Source organism: Pithys albifrons, chromosome 15 (genome assembly GCF_047495875.1).
Source record: "Pithys albifrons albifrons isolate INPA30051 chromosome 15, PitAlb_v1, whole genome shotgun sequence".
NCBI classification, from domain to species: domain Eukaryota; kingdom Metazoa; phylum Chordata; class Aves; order Passeriformes; family Thamnophilidae; genus Pithys; species Pithys albifrons.
In genome coordinates this window covers 15057575-15080335 of record NC_092472.1, presented here as the reverse complement: position 1 = coordinate 15080335, position 22761 = coordinate 15057575, and the positions used below count along the sequence as shown (strand labels likewise).

The following is a 22761-nucleotide window of genomic DNA, read 5'->3' as shown; positions in this document are numbered from 1 at the left end:
TTCAGCAGGTTGTAAAAGGAAGGAATGTCTTCTCTTTTGGGAAAGGGTGGGAGAGAAAAGGGAAGCATGTGTGTGTATTTGACTTCCTGGTGCTTCTGTGATCACAGCAGGAACATCACACTGTCCTGCAGTTGTGCTGGAGTTAATAAAGTGTTTCAAAAGAGGGGCTTGAAAGATATTTGGTGGAAAATGGGTTTGGCTTAGATTGAGGAGGGAGCTTGCTAAAATATATTGCTTTGTTACTCTTTCAGGTATTCCACTGTGGTCTTTTTAGGCTCTTATTTAAAGCACTTGGTATCTCCTGTGCTGCTATTTTTGTGGCTATTGCTACAGTTTGTGGCTATTTCCCTGCCTGTCTGTCTGCACCTTCTCTGGGTGCAGCTCACCAGGGAGGTTCAGGAGCCAGCTTGGTGGCTGCTTTCTGGAAAAATGTGTTTGATTCCAAATTTCAGTGCAGGCAGGGATTTGCTGATTCCATTTATGCTGAGCCTCATTTCTGGGCACCAGGGCCCTGCTTGCTTTGTCCCAGCACGGTGGAATTTTCTCTGTGGGGCGACTTCTGCTGCTGACTCATTGCATCAACTCAAAACAGATTCATGTTTACAAAGGAAAAAAAACACCACTCTTTTCTTCCTCACTTTCCCCTGCCCTTCCCAGCAATATTGGAAGGGAAGTTCTGGCCAGCTGGGGGTTGGTCTCTTCTCCCAGGCACTCAGCAATAGGACAAGGGGCACGATGGCTGCCCAGAGAGGGGGTGGATTCCCCATCCCTGGATGTTTTTAACCTGAGATTGGCCATGGCACTGAGTGCCATGATCTGGTAAAGGGACTGGAGTTGGACCAAGGTTTGGACTTGAGGATCTGGGAGGTCTTTTCCAACCCAATCCATTCTGTGATTCCCAGGGTACCAGGGGCCCGTTTGCCCCACTGTGGGGCCACATTCCCTGCCCTCCCAGGGTTTCAGGACCCTGTTTTCCCCCCGTGGGATGTTCCTCACCCTCCCACAGGGCTGCAGGTGTGGCAGACACGGGGACTCCTCACATTTTAATCTACTGCAAGTCATTTCGTCCCATCAAACCCAGCACCTCCTTAGGTCTTTCTGTCCCAGGAACAGCTATTTCTGCATCCCCTTGCGTTTCTGTGCTGGTTAATCATAAAATCGTCGAGCTTTTAACAGTGTTTCACCTGCGCAGAAATACATTGCGTTCATTTTGGAAACGCAGCCCTGCTCGAAGCTCCCGGCCTGCTCAGCAGCGCTGGCAAGACCCTCGGATCGCGCGTGTCCTTGCTCACCACTTTATTATAAACCCTGCCCTTGCGATTGAGACAAGAAAGACCTGAATTCTCCGGACAGGCAGGAAACCCCCAACCCCTTTAGTGAGGAGGTGAAGCCGAACAGACCCGGAGGGGCCTTGGGGTCTGTCCGCCATGTTGGGGGGTTGGCCCCGCCCCCTCGCTCCTTACCGCCCCCTACCGCCCGCAGCGCCGCCGCGCCCGGCCCGCTGGGGCCCCGCCCACACCCAACGGCCTCCCCGCAGCCACCCAATCACGCGGCACTTCCTGCAACGCCACCGACCAATAGGAGCGCTCCACGAAGGGCAGCAACGTCGGGGGCGTGTTTAGGGGCGGGCCGGTCTTTGAGTGGCGCTGGAATTAGCCAATCAAAAGGCGGAACCGGCGGCCGGCGGGGCGGGCGCTGTCGCTGTCCGCCAATGGGAGAGGCGGAGGCGGTGGGGCGGGGGGCGTGGCCGGCGCGCGGCAGAGAGGCGGGCGGCGGCGGCGCGCGGGCACGTGACGGCGGCGAGGGGAGCCCGGGGGCGGCGGCGGAGGAGGGTGAGTCTGTCCGTCCGTCCGTCCCTCTGTCCCTCCGGCTGTCTGTCTGTCCCCTCCGTGCGCGGCCGCCGCGGCCCCGGGACATCGGGGCGGGGGAGCGGCCGGCGGGCCTGTCTGTGAGACCAGGCGGCGCGGGAGCCGGGCCTGTCGCGGGGCGTGCGGCGGAGAAGCGGCCCCGGGGCCCGCGGGGGGCGGCCCGTGCAGAGTCCCGGCCCAGTGCGGGGATCGGGGGTCGGTGGGGACCGCCGGGAGGCGGGGCGAGGCCCTTGCGGGTGGGGACGGGCCCGAGGCTGCGGCGGGTCCCGCTCGGCACCCGCAGCGCTCGGGGCGGCCCGGCGGGAGCGGCGGCTCTTCTGGTAAGTTCTGCGGGCGCCGGGGCGGGCAGCGGTTGGAGCCGGGCCGGGAGCGGCCGCGGGGCCAGGGTCGGAGGTGGATGTGGGCTGGCTTGTGGGCTGGCTGCGTATTCCGATGTCAGAAATAGCCGTGGGCTGCCCGAACGTGCTCCCCGGGAAGCCCCGCGGAGGGAGGAGAGGAGGTGGGTGCGGGGCCTGGCGAGGGCAGGGAGAAGCCTCTGGAATGGGGGGCTCGGGGCGCAGAGATGGAGGCCCAACAGGTGAAGTGCAAACCAGGAAGGTCTGAGAATTTGAGAGAGTTCGATTTTTGCCACCCAAATATTGTTCGTGTTGGGTGTCTTAAAAATAGTGCCTAAATGACACCTCAGTTCTCATTGCTGGCTGAAGATTGTTTTGTGTGCTGTTAAAACAAAAAACCCCACACCTTTGAATGAACACATGCACAGCCCACTGCTTTCTTGCCTGCTCTGATTCCAGAGTGAACTTTCACATGCAGATTTGTGGTTAAGAACTTTCTAGGCTGCAGAAAGCGAAATGCTGCAGGTGATTTGGTTGTGAAGGGAAGCAGGCACGTATCAATGGTAGTAGTGATGTGTTAAAGAGCCAGACTTCAGTGATGTTGACTGAACATAATTAATGCTGCAGTGTTCCTGCAGAGCATTGTGCAAAACTCCTCTGCTGGAACTTATGTGGGGTTGTAGGAGATGTATGAAAACTGGTCCCCAGGCATGTAATGTGTTTCTAAATTCAGCGTGTTTACTCAACGTTGTCAAGCGAGCATAGTTAACGCTCAGGTTTTTTGGAACAAAATTACCCATTGTGGTTTTGGTTGTTGCTAAAATACTGCCAGGAGATAGCGGAACTATAATAATGTGTGAGGTAATGCAGATAAAATACTGGTTAAATATAGGTTGAAATGTGTTACTCCAGTCTCATGCTGAAGCACTTGACTTAAAAGACCACCTTGCTGTTGATTTGACCATATTAGATGGGCATATCCAAAAGGTTTCATTCAACTAGTTTTACTTAAGTAAAACTTAAGTGTTTGTAGTAAACCTTAGTATTTTTAATTTAATAAAAAGTAAAAATTCGAAGAAGATACTTGTACAATTCACAGACAACACCATAAGCTGTATGTAAGATGTAACTGGTTGTTGGGATCAGCTGCCCTCCTGGAAAGGGAGTCTAGTGCAAGACAGTAACAAAGTTTCCAATGTCCATCAGACTGCCCGCTCCTTTGGTGTGAGAGCTGCAGCACGTCCCCCCCTCTGAGTAAATGAATAAATCCTTTACTGAGAATTCACTGCGATTTGTACTTAGCCCTGCCCTTTATTTCCTTTTCTGGCCCTTCAGTCTCTCCTCTGGTAGTCATCATGGTGGCAGCCTGTTCTTGCTGAAATCAATTCTGTAGCAGGGCAGACTTGAATTCATTTCTAGGCTTGATGGGCTGAAAGATCTTGGGGTGCCTCCAGATCTCCCCCCACTAACACAATTTTCCAAGCAGCCCATCTGTTTTATGGTCAAAAAGCCTCAGGCTGTGTCTTCACCCTCCAAGGACTTCCAGTTCTGCTGGAAGGATATCTCTGCTGACAAACAGTGTCTGCTGTGTTTGCTCCTGTACTGTATCTGCTCTCTTGTACATTATTTTTAGAAACTGGCATATTTGAAATGCCTATTAAAAGCAGCCCTTGTTGTTGTCCCCTTTCACACCTAATCCCTTGCCCGATTTGTGCTCCTTACGACCCAAACAAGAGGCGGCTTTTTCTGTGGGGCTCTCCAGGAGAGGTTTGGCTAATCCTTTCCAGGAGACTTTCTCCTCATGGGGTGGTGTAAACTGGCCTCCCCCCACAAAAAAAGAGTGTGGGGAGGGGGCAAACCACCCCCCCAGAGAGCTGTAAGAAAGGGGGTTTGGCTTTAGCCTTGTCTGCTGCTCATTGAGTTAACGCTGCTGAAGGTGGAATCTTCACAGTGCTGGAAACTGGCTGTGAAACTGAATAAGGGAAAGAAGTGTTGTCTGCATGATATGAATTGCTGCAGATACATGAACATAATTTTGTTATACCCCCCTCAGAGGGTGCCAAGGTGCTGAACTGGGGGTTGTAATGACAGTCATAGAATCATGGAATGGCTTGGGTTGAAAAAGACCTCCAGGATCATCAAGTCCAACCCTTGGTCCAACTCCAGTCCCTTTACCACATCATGGCACTCAATGCCACGGCCAATCTCAGTTGAAAAACCTCCAGGGATGGGGAATCCACCCCCTCTCTGGGCAGCCCATTCCAATGCCTGAGCACTCTCTCTGGAAAGAATTTGTGTTTGGCCTCACAGTTGTTTGGCGCTGCCGGACTGTCCATCCCCCAGGTCTGCCTGAGGACAGGCCAGGCAGGTGCAGTTGACAGACCTGGGCTTGGAATTGTGGCATTGAGCTGACTCTGCTGCCAACAGCTTTCTTGCCTTTATCCTTGGCTACTTTATCTCATGGTGCTTCCACTTGTTCTGCCACAACTCTTTTTGCTTTTGCTGGATGGGTCTGGGCTATTGATTCAGGGTTAAAATAACAGGGCAGGAGGACTTCGAGCCATCTTAAACCAGCTGCTGGTTCATCATGAGGCTGTGTAAACAGTTACCCTGGCACCGCAGAGGAGGCAGGATGTGGAAAGGCAGAGAGATTGGGAGCTGTAGCAGAGATTTCCTTTGCTCTTCAGTGGTTCTGACTAAGAAACCAGTGCCCTACCCAGTAGTAACCAAGCCTTCACTGAGTAACCACGAACAAATCATTTGAGAGGGAACAAGGATATCTGTGTCTGACTCTTTCTGTTCTTGTCTTCTTGCTTTTTGAGAGTATATGTGTGTGTATTGTGATTAATTTTCTTTACTTTTGTGTCTTTAAAATTTTCTTCCCTAATTCTTGCCTTGCATGAGGGTGCACTGTGCTTGTCTTTACTGTGTGCTGTGAATACCACATGAAATCCAGAGGAATTTGCTCTTCCTGTACACCAGTCATTCAGCTGAGACTTCAAATGCTGCTGAAATAGAAGCCAGGGGTGCTCATCCAGTTAAATTGCCAAGGTGTAGTTCATAGTGACTTACTTTTAGTAAGACCCATTTAATGTGACTCTTAATGCTTTTAAAAATGAGTAAGTGGTAAACTAGATATCGAGTAGCCATTCGAATGTAGTTACACATTCTGAAATATGCTGTGTTAAGAACTGGCTTGATGAACCACTGAAATAGATTAGTAACCAAGGAGATGATTAAACTGGTTTTGCAGGCTCTGTTTGACCTGACAGGGAAGTCACTAAACAGCATGTTCTGATAGCAAAGGACTTGAACGTCTTCTTTTGTGAGTCCTTTCACTCTCTGTCCCTCCACAGGAGATGCACATTGGAGAGAACAGTGACAACTCTCTGCTGTGTGAGCCAAGTGTTCTCAGTGTCATGCCAGTAATTAAGAAGAACCTTCCCCTCAATGCTCAGAGAAAGGGGAATTCTAAATAAAAATTAGTCTCTGAAACTGAGTGACTTTTTTGAGAGCCTTGAACTCCAAAGGCAGCAATCCCTTGGCCACATGTTGAGAGTGCCACTTTTGGGGCAGGAAGCTGATTCTGTCTCTGGATCTCCAATCTGGTTTTGTTTTTACTTTGTAAAAAGTGAAGTGTGTAGTGCAGCTGTTCCAGGTGTCTGTGTTCAGTGCTCTGCTGCAGGCCCTGTGAATTCCAGGGGGAAATACTCCAGCCTTTTGACAGTCAGATGAGCAGTGCTTAACTACCAACTCTTGGGTTTTCTGGTGTAGGAACTGCTGTGGGTGGGCACAGAGGGAAAATGAGTGATCTGTAGCCCTGGCAGGCTTGAACTCTCCTCTCAGTTGTACTTTGGGATTACCCTGCAGAAGTTTTCTCTTTGGTCCAAGTGCTGTGCCAGCGTCTGCAAGTGTCTGAAGACTTCATTAGAAAAAAAGAAATGAATGGAATTTGAGTCATCTCTGACTTGAAACGTTGTTATGGTGAAAGTGAGGATTGCACTGAAGGAGAATGGAGACGTCAGGAGCTCTCACCTGTTATAAAAGTGTTCTTTGTTAATGGCACTTGCATGATCAGAAACACACCAGCCTTCAGAAATACAGCACAGTTAACTCTGAAGGGAAGTGCAGGCAGACTAAAAGATGGCTGACAATGGAAATTGCTTGGAAATCGGACCCTTCTTCAAGGGAGAAGTCGGATCATAACAGAGTAGGTGGCTGAATGTCTGAAGGTTAGACTGCATTTTAGGTGACTAATTGAACACCTATAGTTGCCAGCAACTGTAAGCTGCATTGAAAAATTGATTTATGCCTGATTTGTATAAAACTTGAGTTTCATCTCTCTCTCCCTCCCCTTCTATTTAGGAATAACCTAATTTACTAGGACATAATTGTGTTTATGTTGTGTCCCTAAGGATTGTGGGAAGTGAATTTGAAATTTTCTCCTGCAGCAATACATCCATTATGGGTAGAAGTAGGTTTTTAAATATTGAAAATGAGTGATTCACTGAAATTGCTCTTCTGAGAACAGAGTGTCTTTTATTTCTTATAATTCAGTCAGTTTGTGTATTGGTACAGGTTAAACAGAACAAGGGCTTGGCATGGTCACTGGCAGTTGCAGCAGCAGCAGCTACGAGCCTGTGCTCAAGGTGTGTGAATGGTGGCTTATGTCGAATTTGGGACTGATTTAATGTGTAGGAAGTGTCCTGAGCAGCTTTCTGTAGGTGTATAACCTCATGACTACTACGTGCCAATAATTATAAAGAGGAAAGGATATGGAACTGGGGTCCTGTCCTGTATCAAAAATAGCATGGCCAGCAGGCCCAGGGCAGTGACTCTTCCCCTGTACTCTGTGTTGGGGAGGCCAACCTTGAGTGTTGTGTTCAGTTCTGGGCCCCTCAGTTCAGGAAAGAGATTGAGGGGCTGGAGCGGGTCCAGAGAAGAGCAACGAGGCTGGAGAAGGGACTGGAGCACAAGTGCTGTGGGGAGAGGCTGAGGGAGCTGGGGGTGTTCAGCCTGGAGAAGAGGAGGCTCAGAGGTGACCTCAGCACTGTCTAAAACTGCCTGAAGGGAAGTTCTGGCCAGGTGGGGGTTGGTCTCTTCTCCCAGGCACTCAGCAATAGAACAAGGGGGCACGATGGGCTCAAGCTCTGCCAGGGGAAATTGAAGTTGGAGAGCAGAAAACAATTCTTTCCAGAGAGAGTGCTCAGGCTGCCCAGAGAGGGGGTGGATTCCCCATCCCTGGAGGTTTTTAACCTGAGATTGGCTGTGGCACTGAGTGCCATGATCTGGTAAAGGGACTGGAGTTGGACCAAGGGTTGGACTTGAGGATCTGGGAGGTCTTTTCCAACCCGATCCATTCTGTGATTCTGTGAACTGGATTAGCTGCTCTTTAGGCTCCTTTAGCTTTCTTTTTCTGGAGTGAGAAAGAACCAAGTTTGCTTGGGAACTTGATGAGACACTGCTTCTCCCTTGAAGTGAGGTTCAGTGAGGTCTCAGGTTCAGACAGAGCATGAACTGATCACTGCAGACCTGCAAGGGAGGTACCTGGGGCTGTATCAGGGGCTCAGATGTGCTGTGTGTCACTGGCAGAGTTGTCTGGTTTCACCAGAATGCTTGGACAGAGTTTCTGGAGCAGTCCTGCAATAAGAGGCTGTGCAGCTTTGCCACTTGAGTGCAATCATTTGTAAGCAGCAAATGGACTTTGGTAAATATTTCCAAAGGGTTGTAGTTGGAGTGGGATTGTGAGGTAGATAATTATTAAATATGGAGTTAGTGCTGGCAAGAAGGTTGTGGGGGATGATTTAATTCTTTCACCAAGACTTTACTGCTGGTTGACTAGTGGTGAGACTGCTTAAAGGATTACTTGCATGCTGAACCATTAATACCTTTAACACGAGGTTGGGAGGGCGGGGGTGCAGAAACCCTTCCTTTTTAGGAGAGGAGAGAACTGGCTCATTTTCAAGATTAACTTCCTCATATCACTTTCCAAATCATAAAGTGCTCATTCTATCTGCATAATATAATTTGAAAGCAGTTATAAAACTTGGGGTATAATCTTCCTGAATTTAGCTCCATTAGAAGGTATTTGGTGAGACCCTATTTGGTAAGGTAAGACCAAATGGAACCCTTTCCTTGGAAAGGTGTCCTTGTGCCTTCTCATCTGTGGTTCCTTCAGTCACACAGGGCACATCCAGAGCTCTAAAGATCACTTTTTCACATGAAATATTCAGCTCTTGTTTTCTGTGCTGGTTTTATGCTGGTGGGCATAAGTTTATTCAGAGAACGTGTTATCTGGACAAGAAGAACTTGAACCTTTGCGGGTACAGCGAGTTGCTTGACTGATTTCATTCCTTTGTTTTGAGCTGTGATTTTCACACTAATAATAAGAGCTACAAACTGCTCAGGGGTCTGAAACTGTTCAGTTTTGGCTGTACACTCTGCATTGAAAACCCCAAGCTTTTCTTGTATGTAACAGCCCTTGAAAGTTTTTGTCAGCTGCTCCTCCTGGAATGTTGGTCCCTTTTTGCTCAGAGGTGTCTGGGTACAGTTGCCTGGGCTGAGGGGGGAGGTCTGTGCACATTTGGACAATAATCCTCAAGGTCTTTGCTGTTGTTGGAGAACTGGTTGCAATGGTGTTGCTGTAGTGACCAACTGGACGTGACCTCACACAAGTCTTTAAAATACCATTTTTGTTGTACTTATAAAACTTCCCCTCTGTCATGAGGGGTAAGTTAAAGAATAATCTAAGAATGGTAGATCTGGTATGCAGCGTAATGTTGGAGCATTGGGTAGTGCTGATAAGCCTTTAAGTCTGTAAATTCTTTTAGTTGCCTAAACATGCTTTGGAAAGTTGAAAGTTTGTTTTCCAGTGTGATCTGAAGTCCCTACAGGCCCCGTTAACTCTGCTTGAGTTGTGTTTGTGAGTCTGCAGGGCTGGAGCCTGAGGCAGGAGGGGAAGGGAAGGGGAGGTTTGGGTTTATACTTTCAGAAAAAATGAGGCTCCGTTACAACTCTGGATTTGGAACAAAAATTTGGAATGGGATGCAAAGCAGAAAAGGTGAGCAAGACACAGGTTGTTGTGGGGTTTTTTTGGCAGATAAAACTCAACAGCATTTTAGGAGTGTTGCCTTCTGTATCACCATAAAGGTGCAGTGACCTTGTAGTTTTCCTGGCACGACAGTCAAATTGAAGCCAATTTTACTTATGTTTTAAACAATGGCTTGCCAATGCTGCAGAACGTGCACACAGGGATCTCCCCTCAGTTCACATCTGTTTTGTGTTAGGTACTTAGCTTTGTATTGTACTCCTCTTTAGAGCTGTCTCAGCCAGCCAGATGCAGTAAATGACAGAGCTGAGAAGATAAGTTTGCCCTTTCCTTTCGGTGGTACGACCAGGCACTTCACCTGTTCTTGGGTGCCTGGGTTTGTACCGAGAGCAGCACATCACTGTGTGCAGTGCTGGCCTCACCTCTGCCTTCTCTTGTTTATTCAGACCATGGAGCTGAAATGGCTGCTGTACGTGACCCTGCTGGCTCTTGGGATTCTCGCTGCCCAGGCACATGATATGGACGAAGACAACGATGCTGATGATGTGGTTGATATCGAGGATGACTTGGACGATGGCATTGAGGAGGTAGAAGAGTCAAAATCTGAAACCAGCAGTCCTCCTCCAGCTCCAAAGGTTTGGCATGAAACTTCTTTTCAAAACTGAATTACTGCTTGTGTTGAGGATAATGTGAACCTGACAGAGTTGTCTTTACTTTGCTAAGCTTTAATATGTTGTGATGTTATTAAAGATGCTGTCTGGAAGTAGGGCTTGAATTTAAGCTTGACTGCTTTGTTTCTACTCTCACGTCCTTCATACTCTTCCAAAAGACTTAGATATAGCCTTGAGGTCTGTGATGTGACTAACAAGAGTTAATACTAACACTCCCAGCTAGGTATATACTTGAATTTTAGTTGCAGGCAAGAGCACTACAGCTTGGCAAAAGCGGCAACATTTATGTAACTTCTGTATTTATGTTGCAAGGGCATCCAGGTGAGCTGTTCTTGAGTGTGGAGGAGGGATGTGAGCCTGTATTTCTGTAGAGAATTTGTGCATAAATGCCCCCTCTTTTCCAACAGGTTACCTACAGGCCCCCAGTCCCAACTGGTGAAGTGTATTTTGCGGAGTCCTTTGATAAAGGAACTCTGGATGGGTGAGTATAATCTGAAGGATGATTCAGTACAGCAAACTATTTAAAATCTTGGTGAAAGGCAATGTAAAGCCAGTGTTATTCAAAACTGAATCCAAGAGCCCTGGTTGGTGAGGATTTACAGCAGTGCCTTCTCGAGGCTGCCTGTTCTCATCTAACTTTTCACTTTCCTCAGGTAAAGGTGAGGATGGTGAGGGACTACTTTTATTTTTCTGAACAAGAGCGAGACACTTGCTCAAGAGGCCATGGGGGTGGGAAGGGGCAAATGAAGAAAGGTTTGCAGACTTGGGAATAGAACTCCTTGGGGGATCAAGACATTGGGGTGTGGTCATAGGACAGCAAGGGTGGTCTTACCTTAAGGGCAGGGGTTTTAGTGTGTGTGTGAGGAAAAGGATGGTTTTCCAACCACTGGATGTCTCTCTTCTAGATGGATCCTCTCCAAAGCCAAAAAAGATGATACAGATGATGAGATTGCAAAATATGATGGTGAGTTAAACACAGATTTTGGATGATAAATGTTTCTGAAGTTGTTTGGTGTATCTGAAGAAGAGGTGCAAGTCTTTCTTTTCTGTTTCCCAGCTAAAATAATATTCACTGAAAAAAATGGAAGGAGTGTTCATATACCTGGCTAACATTATGAAGTATAGTTCTAATTTAGACAAAATATCCACGAGGAGATTTTCAAATACATTAATGTTTGGTTAATTTCCCCCCAGGTAAATGGGAAGTCCAAGACATGAAGGACACCAAGCTCCCAGGAGACAAAGGACTTGTGCTGGTGACCCGAGCCAAACATCACGCAATTTCATCCAAACTTTCAAAGCCATTTGTGTTTGATACCAAACCCCTTATTATACAGTAAGTAAAGGATAACTTGGTGTTCTCTTATTTCCAGGGTGACATGACAGCGGGCTGAGGTTAATTCCATAAATGAGCTGTTGTTGACTGGGGGTCTGGATGACACGAGATGCTGTAACCTTTTATACTGTTCCAGTAAATTAGTAACCCATATTCCCAAAGGGGAGAGTTTGGAACAGTGTGGTCCCTCTCAAGTCTGAAAAGGGAAGAAGTCTGTGTAAACCAGACTTGGTAACCTGTCTTGTGGCTTCAGTTCACTTGATTTAATTGCAGTAACAACATCAGGGAACTGACTTTTGTATTGCTAATCATGGAAGTTCTTGTCCTTTTGAACAACGAAAGCAGGTCTGTGTGTAGCTCAGTACACTTTATTATGCAGTAAAGTGCCCTCTGTTTCTGAGGTGGAGTGGACAGAGGGGTAAAGATGCACTTGTTTCCTCCTTCCTGTGTCTTCATTCATTTGCTGGAAAATGAATGAAGCAGCTTGTGTAGCTCTGGCCACAACCAGTGCAGGAGAATTTCCTTGCGTGTGTGTTAGACCAGCAAGTCAGGGTTAACAAATAATTCAGTGAGAACTGTTGAATTATGGATTATTATCGACTTTATCAGTTTTAAACAAGGAGTAAACTAATTCATATTTGCACAAGATAATGAATTGGTTACTTTGCTTTACGTGACTGTTTAGTTTTGCTCAAAATACAAGGCTAAAAATAAATCCCAGTGGTCATCCACTCCAGCTGCTGGCATTGAGAGAGGATCGAGCATACTTGGCCTATTCCTGACAGAGATGTTTTGCGTTTTTCAGGCTCCTTGGCATCCCTAAATATACTGATGGATGCTTAGAACCCTAAAGGGGCTTCTCCTAGGACCCAATTGTTTTCACTTGGCTACTCTTGCAAATTGAGTTGTGTGTCTGCCATGGTAGTTGTGGGGAAAATAAGTGTCTTGCCTCAATCTCTTTTACAGTGTCTGATATACTGGGAAGCTTTTTCTTCCTTCTCTCTACTTATAGATCATAATCTTCTAGACCAGCACTCGATGTCTTTAATCTTTTTTGTCAGGTTAAGTCTTTCAAATCTTCAATTTTTATTGTTTCTCAGGCCCTTGTGAATATTTTCTTAGTCCTTAGAGTGTAGTGTGGTTTTTAATACTCACTGGGCAAGTGATTTAAAGCAAATGAAAACAAGAGTGTCTTAATTTGTACTTAAAAATGTATTTGTGTATTACAAAAGTAATTTTTCCTCATGTATAACGTGTTTTCTCCCCTTTTCTATCCAACACTAAAATTAGGTATGAGGTAAACTTCCAAAATGGAATAGAGTGTGGTGGGGCCTATGTGAAATTGCTTTCCAAAACCCCTGAGTTGAACCTGGTGAGTAATGTTACTACTTTGAGTATTAGCTGTGAAAGAAAGGATTTTCATTTGGATTCTTCCTGAAGAAATCTCTTTAGTGAAGGCAGTGGGGCCTGGTGGCCAAAGTACTCAGCATTTTCCCAGTGTTTTCTGTAGGAGAGGGTAAATACTGAAACGTAGTGGTCCCTTGAGTGGAGACTCTGGAGTTCCCTGGTAGCTGAGCAGTTGCAGACTTTGCCAAACTCTGCAACACTTCAGATTTCCCTGGGGTGTGGGACCAAAGAGGAGGTGCTTAGGAGAGTAGCCAGTGTATGAAAAGAAACCTCCTCAGGAAACTCAGCACAGAGCAAATGTTTCATGTTTTGTCTTCTACAACAGACTTAATGCAGAGAACTAAAATTAAACCTTGCATTTATTGCCTTGCCTTTGACATATGAGCCCACTTGTGAGTTGCTGGGTATATTTAAGTCTTGGGTGGTTGGACTGGATACAGTCTCTCATGTTCAGCTGCACACATGAGCTGTATAGAACTGTTTGCTTCATAAATGACCCTTGAATGCATTGTCTTAAAATTGTGGTCAACACAACAGACTATGATACAACTCCTAAGGCTTAAGAATTGTTTTCTGTCCTCTCAGTCATACACTTCCCTTGCAGTGGTTCAGCCTATTTGGACAAAGCTGTGCTGCTGGGTCACCTTGCACAGGTTTTGTAGCCCATGGGTTTTCTGTAGCCATCTTCCTAGACTTTGTAGGATGTATCTTGTATGGCTTGTTACCCATCTTTCTCCTTTCCTTCTGCAGTCTCATGGGAGTTGTATTATTAATAGATATTACACAGTATTAAAAAAAATCCAAAACAACCACAAACACCCAGAAGATTTCTTGGCTGCCCAATCAGTTCATGTGTGCATTGAATTTTAAGATAACATTAGCAAGAACAAATAGACTTGCAGTGTTCAGTGGTGAAATGATTATATCGTTAGATATCAGACTGAGGCAGGACTTCAGCTTATAAACACAACTTGGCCTAACTTTTAATGCTGTTTATCAGTCTGTTTGAAAGAAACTCACTGGTCTAGCTGGTAATTCTTTGTTGCCAGTAACTGATACCTGTGTTGATAGCTCTTAAAATACTTCATTGTCATGTAGAGATAAGCATTGTGGTTGCCATTTACACTGTTCTTTCTGATAACACTTGAGTAGCTGGTGTTTTTCACATGAAAAGTACAGACCAAGGGTGCAAATTTAGATAGCTGGGGTAATTCTGTTTTTTTAGAGGCTTACATGATGAATACAAGCTTTAGTGTGGGGCTTGATATCCAAGTTGCAGAATAATTTCTAACGAATTGGGAGTTCTTATGTCAGGCAATGACTGAAGTTGTATTTCAAAATGATGGAGTGAAGTTTTGCATTGTTTTTGAAGGATCAGTTCCATGACAAAACTCCATATACAATAATGTTTGGCCCTGACAAATGTGGAGAGGACTATAAATTGCACTTCATCTTCCGGCACAAAAACCCAAAGACCGGCAAATATGAGGAGAAGCACGCGAAGCGTCCGGATGCAGACCTGAAGAGTTACTTCACTGATAAGAAGACTCATCTCTATACTCTAGGTATGGGGACTGCTAAATGTTCATGTTAATAACTGCAACGTTTCCTGCATCTAAAGCTCATGAAGTGAGCCAGGTGAACAACTAAATATTTGTGCCAGTGCATGATACAACTGAAAACCACTTGAAAGCTTCAAATGCAAAAACTGGTCATCTCTACAAAGGCTTATTTCTTACTGGAAGTCTTGATTCATATTAGAAAGATCATGAGACCTTGAACTTGATACTTGAAGAAGAACTGAATTTCAGAGCAGTTAGGTATTATAGGGGGAGCCCTTATACCGAGCTGGGCTGTGGACTGACAGTCAAAGAGCTCAGGCACAGCAGTCACCAGAAGGCTTGATCAGAAGGCTCACAACTTTGAGAGTTTATTCAAGATAGATTAACAGACAGTTCTCATAGCTCATAGTAGAAGAAGTTAGTTCCTATTACATCACCTCACATCCTAGTAGATCTAGATTTGACTAACTCTCACACAGAAATAACCACACCTTTTATGCATTCTCACATCCAACATGCTACCACATAATTGGTCAACCTATTCACCTTACATACACCACAGCCTCTCACTGGTCTCTTAGCCAGCACACATACTCCAGGTAGCTCTGTTCTCTTTAAGGTAGAACTCCACAACAGCTTTCCTTAAGGGATGCACTTACACTCACCCCTACAAGGTATATCTGAAATAAGTATCAGCTGCCCCTGAGTAACCTGGTGCCCACTGTGCTTTAGATTTAGATTCCTAGTATTGTTCTTTTTGCTGCCTGCATAGTACCAAACACTTGAAATAGTGTCTGGTATATAAGCTATGACTAAAATCTTTCAGGGAGTACTCCAGAGTATCACTCTAGTTTTTCCTACTACAGAGACAGGAGTGGATAAAGTAAGATTAAAATCTTGTTAGTCAGTAGTAGGAAGTCTTAGTCTGGAGCAGAATGTGAATATATACATTGTTACTACTAAAGCAATACTTACTGTGCCAAAGTCAACTTGTGGTAACAGCCAAATTGCCCCACAAACCTCTCTGTGCTTTAGCATGTTTAAAGTAGGACTCCTGCCATGAGTCTGTTCTCTCACAAGGTGAGATGTGGTACATCACCACTAGTTATACTTTGGCACAAGGAGAAAGGTCCTTAACAGTTCTTGAAAGCAGTTGCTGGGTGGGTGGTAGCTTGGATTGTAGAGTGGGGGTGAGTGATGCTTTATGACTCATGTTTTGTATCGTACAGGGAATGACTGCATCAACTTTTTTCCTTACAGTCTTGAATCCTGACAATAGTTTTGAGATACTGGTTGATCAAACAGTTGTCAACAGTGGGAATTTGCTAAATGATATGTCTCCTCCTGTGAATCCTCCCCGAGAGATTGAGGACCCAAATGACCAGAAGCCTGAGGATTGGGATGAGAGACCAAAAATCCCAGACCCAGATGCTGTTAAACCAGATGACTGGTGAGCTGTTGGAGGGGTGGAATTCAGGCAGTCCTGATAGTTTGGTGCTGATCAAAATGTCTTTTTCAGGTGACTTACAGAAGATTTTGAGTCTCGCACTTGTGACAAAATATGATCAGTTTAGGCATCTTAGCAGCACTTTGATAGACAAAGGCAGGCAGGTTCCACATCCTCTGAGAATTTCCGTTTAGGGCTCCTTTTACTGTGTCAGTCACAGACAAAAGATTTTACAGAAACACCTATGGTGGCTGTTGCTTTAATTCTTAACAAGTTCCAAAGATGAGCTGCAGAAGGTATAACTGAAAGATGTTTGTAGTTGTTTGTGTAATGCCATAGTTCAAGCGACTGAAAAGTCTAATTCCCTAAATCAGAAACTAATCCTGGCTTTCTGTCTTTGAGCCTGTGCTTTGTGAGTGATAGTCTCAATTTCAAGCTCAGATGTGTGTTTGCAGTGACTGCTAAGAAATGGGATTTGTTGTAATATGGCCTTTCTTGCAGTTGGCACCGTGATATGCTATGAGACACATGTATAGGTAGGAGATTGCAAGGCAGTTCTTTTCTGAAATGATGGTGTTACCCTGACAGAAGTGAAGGTGGCTGGTTGGCTGCATCAGTGGGCTTGTTCAGAGTCTATAGAATCACACCTTGGGGTTAAGAGCTCTTCTGTGCTGTGTGTGTTAATACATAATGTTCTGCCCTCAAGGGATGAGGATGCTCCTGCAAAGATTGCAGATGAAAATGCTGTGAAACCAGAGGGCTGGCTGGATGATGAGCCAGAATATGTAGCAGACCCCGATGCTGAGAAGCCTGAGGATTGGTAAGTTCACTGCCTGTTGCAAGTGACATGGCTTTGGTACTGACTTTTACAACTATAGGAATGGGTAGTTCATTGTCACTTGCTAACAAAGTCATGGATTCTACTTTGCTTCAAAAGTAGAAGGCAGAGTTTGTCTGAGGAATCTTGTCCTGTGTTCACCTCTGCGTTTTTCAACTCCTCTGTGATTGTAAACAGAACAGGACAGGGATGTTGATCTTGCAGTTGTACCTACTTAGAAGGGGCAGTGGGAGAGACTGTGCTCAAAGACTGGCTTTTGTTGAACCTCTGTGCTTCAGTTAGTCTTTGAAATCCTTGTTCCTTCTGCAGTGTATTTGTCTACAGCCCTATGCTATACAAAGTTTCAGTGTCTCCATTTTATGATAGGATTAATTTTCCCAGTAATTGGACATTGTCTAAGTCTCACATTGTATGGAGACAAGGGGTGGAGTTGAAAATTGAGTTTCCCTTTTCAGGGATGAAGATATGGATGGTGAATGGGAGGCACCTCAGATTGCAAATCCCAAATGTGAGGCAGCTCCTGGCTGTGGTACCTGGCAGTGCCCAATGATTGACAATCCAAACTACAAAGGCAAATGGAAGCCTCCAATGATTGATAACGTGAACTATCAGGTTGGTGTTGCCATTGCTTAAGTGGTGGCCAATTCATAATTCCTCTTACAAAAAGCAAAATTATTTAATTAATTTGGTGTAATTAAGGATTCAAATGCTGTTATAATTCTACTGTGTTTCAAGTGGACGGATTAAAAATCCTTTCATACCAGGCTTCACTCCTTTGTGTTGATTCCCAAAACCTGCTAAGTTGCATCCATAGACATTGTAATTAAGTGCAAAGGATTGTTATTTCTCTCCATTCAAACTGGGCTGAAAACTAAAAGTTGTCTTCTATTAGGTGAGGCTGAATGTCTTGTTTTTCCTAGGGTATATGGAAACCTAGGAAAATCCCAAACCCAGATTTTTTTGAAGACTTGGAACCTTTCAAGATGACTCCCTTCACTGCTGTGGGACTTGAGCTGTGGTCCATGACATCTGACATCTTCTTTGACAACTTTATCATCTGTACTGACAGAGCTGTGGCTGATGATTGGGCCAATGATGGGTGGGGCCTGAAAAAGGCAGCTGATGGTGCTGCAGAGGTGAGAAATGAAGGTTTAATTGTGTACTGCAGAGTGGAACAGTAGAAGCATTGCTGCTGTTCTCTCTCCACAGCCTGTATGTGCCAAGGCTGAGGGTTATGCTAGACCAGATTGGAGCCTTAATTCCTAATTATAGCATGGTAATGGTTGCTGTAAGTAACCATGAGTGCTCACTGCCCTCTTGTGAGTTTTCACTCTGACTTTAGCCTAATTCTCAATTTGTAAACTATGGGAAGAGTACTTGTGCAGGTTAGCTCTAGTTTTTTTGAGGTATGAAATGTTGGAAGTTGCAAGAAGTGTATTTGAAACTTCTATAGCTTTAACTGAACTGCTGCAATTTGCTGTGTGGGGTGAGATGTGACAGTTCTTTTTTGTCTCACAGCCTGGAGTTGTGGGCCAGATGATGGCGGCTGCTGAGGAGCGTCCCTGGCTTTGGGTTGTCTACATCCTCACTGTGGCTTTGCCAGTGTTCCTTGTTGTCCTTTTCTGCTGCTCTGGGAAGGTAATGCATTTCCTCTGATAATTAATGTCATGTTTTAAAAGAGATTCAGTAAAACGTGCCTTAATGTCACAAATAACTGCCTTGGTTTGACACTGTCTTTTAGAAACAGCCAAGTGCTGCAGAATACAAAAAGACTGATGCTCCTCAGCCTGATGTGATGGATGATGACAAAGAGGAAGAAAAAGACAAAGGGGAAAAAGAAGAGGAAGAGGAGGAGGAAGCAAATGAGGAAAAGCTGGGTAGGTAAACTAGATAATCTTGAACAATATTCTCCCTGACAATATACCAGCAGGACTGGCAGACATGGACTAAAGGCAATGGTGAACTGAAGGCAAGTCAGAAATGAGAATGATAATTTCTTTTAATTTCCCTTAGGAGAAAAGCAGAAAAGTGATGCTGATCCAGGAAGTGCAAGTCAAGAGGAGGAGGAAGAGGAGGAGGACGATGACAGGAAACATGCATCAGAGGTGAGTGTGCTTGATCTCTGAGGGAAGCTTGTGCATTTTTTCCTTAGGTTATTTAAACAGGCCTTACTGCAGTGTTAAAAGTTAACCTGGGTCATGTGATACGCCCTCCCAGTGTCAGAACTTTGGAACACTTAATCACCCTGCAGAATAGAATTGCTGTGGCCAGCTTGAGCAGAGCTGGGCATCTTGCTAAAGGCACTGCTGTAGAGCCTGCCCTGAGAGAGGAGTGGGACTGCCTGGAATGCATCTTCCTGAGGCAAAAGGCTCACTCAGCTTTGTGTGTAGCCAGGATGTGACCTTTGATGTGCTCCACACTGACATAATGGCTGACTTAAAAATGGGTGGAGTGTTGCTTGAAGTCAATCAAAGGATTCTCCCCGCAGCAGAAACTGTTGAGTGCTCCCAGTGAACCGTGTGCCACCCACTGTGAAAACAAGGATTTGCCTGTTTGCCACAAAGTAGTTACAGCAGTAGGTCCTTTAAAAAATGAAATCCTAATGTAGAAGTGAAAGCAGATTATTTGTAGCTGTCCTCAAAATGGTTTTTAAGAGTGATTTTTAGTTTTTTGTTTCCTTGATGTTAACACAAATTACTTTCTTGCAGGAGGAGGAAACTGTGAATAGATCACCCAGAAACAGAAAGCCAAGGAAAGATTGAAAAAAAGTCATAAGAACTTGATCTGTGATATTTTTTTTGTTTGTTTGTTTTTTTGTTTTCAAACATGGTTCTGGGAGAGGACCTTGGACACCTTACATTGAAACTTGGACAAACCTCAAGATTTCACCATCCACAGGTTCCAGTCACACTATCCAATGTAATGGAGTGTCTAGCAGTAAAATATTTGCAATCATCTGTTTTAAAGAGCATCATTCCTGTAGAAAGAATGCATTTAATATAATGGGCTGTGGATTTTGGAATGTAACATAACTAACCTTTTCATTTTTGGTTTTAAATATTCTTTTCTGTTTTTAAGTAGATTGGTAGAATTTTTCTGGTCTGAAACCTTGGCTTAATTTAATATATTAATTAGTGAAATATAACAATGAATCTTGAAAGTGCTAGGTGATAAAAAATGCAGTTTTATAACTAGTTTTTTTTACAAATATGTAAATTCCTAAATGCACCAATGTCTTCATATCCCTTAAAATCTGGTAATTGTTTAAAGGATAGTTGTCAATGTGTTTGACAACCCCTCTGCCCTCAAAAGGAAAGCAAACTAGTGGAGATGTAAGGGGAAAACAGTAGTGAAACTGTAATTAATTAACTTCATTCTTTTGGGGGGAGGGGAAAGAGGAAGAAGGGGTGGAAGGAAGGGGGTTAGACAGTCTATAAATATGATACTGTGCGTGGCCAGAGCCCTGTTAAGTGTTGACAAACGATCTGGGATTTGGAGTGGGTCATCTCAATGTGGCATTTCATCCTGCAGAGCTTGCAGATAACTCCTTTTGTTTGTTCTTGAACTCTTCTTGTGAGGCTGAGGGTTGTTGAGGAGGTGTGGTTGGGCTACTTCCCTCTTCCCTTTCTGCTCAGCCACAATTCTTTCCTCTCTGTGACGATACAGCTCTTCCTGAGGGCAGCTCTGCCTCGGGTGCTGAAGCGCTTTGTGTTCAGCTCATTGTCAGACTCGATTTCATGGCTAGGCCTGCTCCTTTCCAGGGTCCAAACACTGAATAAGACAGTGCCCCATATCCTCTCACTGTTGTCACTGTATGTCTACTGTAGAAATGGGGGAGGTAGGCAGGTACACAAGTTGAACTGAGTATTTGTTAAGAAAAAAAAACCCACACAACCAAGATGTCAGTATTGTAGGTGGGGAAGGAGCATGTGGAGTATCTTAACTGGTATGTGAAACTGTTTAAGTCCTTTATCTGCTCTTCATGTAACAAGTGCATTCTAAATTATATTGTGAATGTTAGGGAGTTCCAATTCCAGCTGAATAAATTTTTTAAAGCATTGAGTCTACCACATTATGCTGTTCCAAACATTTTTTTTGTGGAATGCAGGTGAGCACTGCAGGAGCAATTACCTCTGAGGGTGAAATGGATGTAATTCATCACACTGTACCAAATATGCTGGCGTTTGGATGTCTATATAGATACACCTTTGCCTTTGTTTAGAGTGAAACTAAATGTCCTGAAATTACTCTTCTTGCACTGAATTTAAACACTCCAGTGTTGTTTGGTCATAGGATAGGTGTAGTGTGGGGAATAATTCCTGGGGGCTGGGGAGGGAAGAGTGTTCCAATTACCTTGCAAACAATCTAACCAATTACTAAAAGACTCCTGTTTTGGGTTTGGTTGTTTTTTTGGTTTTTTTGATAAAACACCTTTTGCTGCCTGTCCTTATGTTGTATCCCTTGGTTGTTGTGTTTGAAATTAGTGATCACAAATGCATAGCAGGATTTCTTGATCTTTCTGCAGTGTGCAAATAAAGTATTGTAAGCAAGATACTGGAAGTAATTTCAGACTTCTGTTGGGAGCTATTGCATGTTTAGAATGCCTTTGCCTGTTGAACACCTGGTTAATACTGCTCCTTATTGCAAATATAGCTTATACTCTGACATGGAAGATGTCATAACTTAAGCATTGCTACTAGCTTGTTCTCAGGACTGTATTTTTATCAAGGAGCAGCTGCTATTTATGACTCTCAGTCCTTTGAGATGAAGTATATGTAAATGGTTTCAATTCAGCTAACATTTTGAGCACAACATAAAAATATTAATCTAATGGTTTTTTATCTTATTATGCAAATTGCCTTAAACTCCCAACCAATCCATGTGCATACATGTTCTTTCAAAGCATCAAAAGTGAACTTGAGATCTGCTATCAGCTTTTAAATAGTATTATATTAAAGCTAATTGTAAATCTACATTTGCTTCTGCTAAATCTCCTGAAAAAGTCTCCTGTCTGCATGTTATGGCTTTTTTTGATACCTTAGTGTATGCTTTAAATAATCACTACAATAAATGAAGACTTTCCAAAATGGATAGACAACTCAAGTTACTTTTTATCCTGCTTTCTGGCTTGGGTGCCTCAGTTTGACCTCAGAATAGCTCTTCTTTTTAAAGTCTTGGAGGAAAACCAGATAGTTACCTGTTTATCCTGAGTGCTTTTAAAGCAGAGCTGTGTTTTCTAAGGTAGTGCAGCTCTACCTGGTTGTAACCTTGACCCGAGTTTGGAAGTGTTACAAATACTTGAAGGAGTATTTGGCCTTTTCTGTCTGTGCACCCAAGGGTGGCAGCTCTTGAAAGGATGCTGAGCTTGATGTGCTGTGTCTGAAACTGAGGGGGGTGTTAGAGGTGGCAAATAAAAACACAACCCATGGGCTCTGAAACACGAGGCAGCAAAAGTGGCAGGACCAGTTTTCCTGTTTTCCTGCTGGAGCCGATGCTCGGGATGCAGCTTAACCCACTAACCCTCCCCAAAAAGTGTCGCTGGGTGCGCTCCGAGCTCGCTGCGCTGGTGCAGGGCCAAGTGTCAGCAGGAGGCTTTGAGTGTCCGTGCTCAGCATTGACTCCTGGGCCCGAGGGAGGATTCCGGCCGGTGCTGACAGCTTTGGGTGAACCTCTCCTTCCTTCCTCCCCAGGGGCTGCTCCCTGCCCGCCCTGCCCCGCACTGGCGGTAAATGCCCCTGCTGGTTTCAAAAAGGGGTTATTTTGCTTCACTTATTTTTAATTTTCTTCTTTTTAGTGTTGCAGAGCAAGGACTGTGGTTTCATGTCCATTTCGAACTGGTACTTGTAGATGCGACTTGAAAAACAGAAAATGTAAAAACTAATCAATAAAGAAACCTGAAATCCGTTCGGCTTTCTTGGTCTAATTGGCGACGGTGCCTGGGGGTGACGGATAAGGGCGCAGGACCGGGGCTGTTCCCGGGACAGCGATCCCACCGGGACAGGGATGGGACAGCGATCCCAATGGGACGGGACGGGACGGGACCGGCTCCGCTCCATGCCCGGGACCCCCCGTCAATCACCCCTGGCCCCGCCTCCCGCCACTCCTGATTGGCTGCGCTGTCTCCGCCCCGCCCCTTCCCTACCTGTGCCTTTTACCCGCTCTGGGCCCCGCCTCCGCCCCGCCAGCCCCGCCTCCTTCACGCCTTCGCGCCTTTCTATTGGCCGTCAGGGCTGTCCATCACAGCCCGTG

At 45.0% G+C, this 22761-nt stretch overlaps 1 protein-coding gene across 2 annotated transcripts; it reads left to right on the top strand.

Annotated features, from left to right (window-relative positions):
* The first annotated feature begins 1739 nt into the window (after positions 1 to 1739).
* Positions 1740 to 22416, top strand: CANX (calnexin). Of its 2 annotated transcripts, none has more exons than XM_071569850.1 (15): positions 1740 to 1832; positions 9698 to 9886; positions 10330 to 10403; positions 10828 to 10886; positions 11117 to 11258; positions 12549 to 12630; positions 14038 to 14230; positions 15488 to 15677; positions 16381 to 16494; positions 16968 to 17124; positions 17433 to 17648; positions 18031 to 18150; positions 18254 to 18389; positions 18526 to 18617; positions 19221 to 22416. In XM_071569850.1, the coding sequence occupies exons 2-15, from the start codon at positions 9701 to 9703 to the stop codon at positions 19272 to 19274; spliced, it is 1815 nt and encodes a 604-aa protein (XP_071425951.1). In that variant the 5' UTR covers positions 1740 to 1832; positions 9698 to 9700; the 3' UTR covers positions 19275 to 22416. The 2 variants fall into 2 exon arrangements, with proteins under 2 accessions (XP_071425951.1, XP_071425952.1); XM_071569851.1 differs by lacking the exon at positions 1740 to 1832 and adding an exon at positions 2101 to 2188.
* The last annotated feature ends 345 nt before the right edge of the window (positions 22417 to 22761 follow it).

Bases quoted from the DNA above. Each gene is read 5' to 3' on its own strand.
- CANX (XM_071569850.1), top strand. From the start codon at position 9,701: ATGGAGCTGAAATGGCTGCTGTACGTGACCCTGCTGGCTCTTGGGATT. The intron at 10,404-10,827 runs GTGAGTATAATC...TCTCTCTTCTAG, and splicing joins GATAAAGGAACTCTGGATGG to ATGGATCCTCTCCAAAGCCA. The intron at 18,390-18,525 runs GTAGGTAAACTA...AATTTCCCTTAG, and splicing joins AGCAAATGAGGAAAAGCTGG to GAGAAAAGCAGAAAAGTGAT.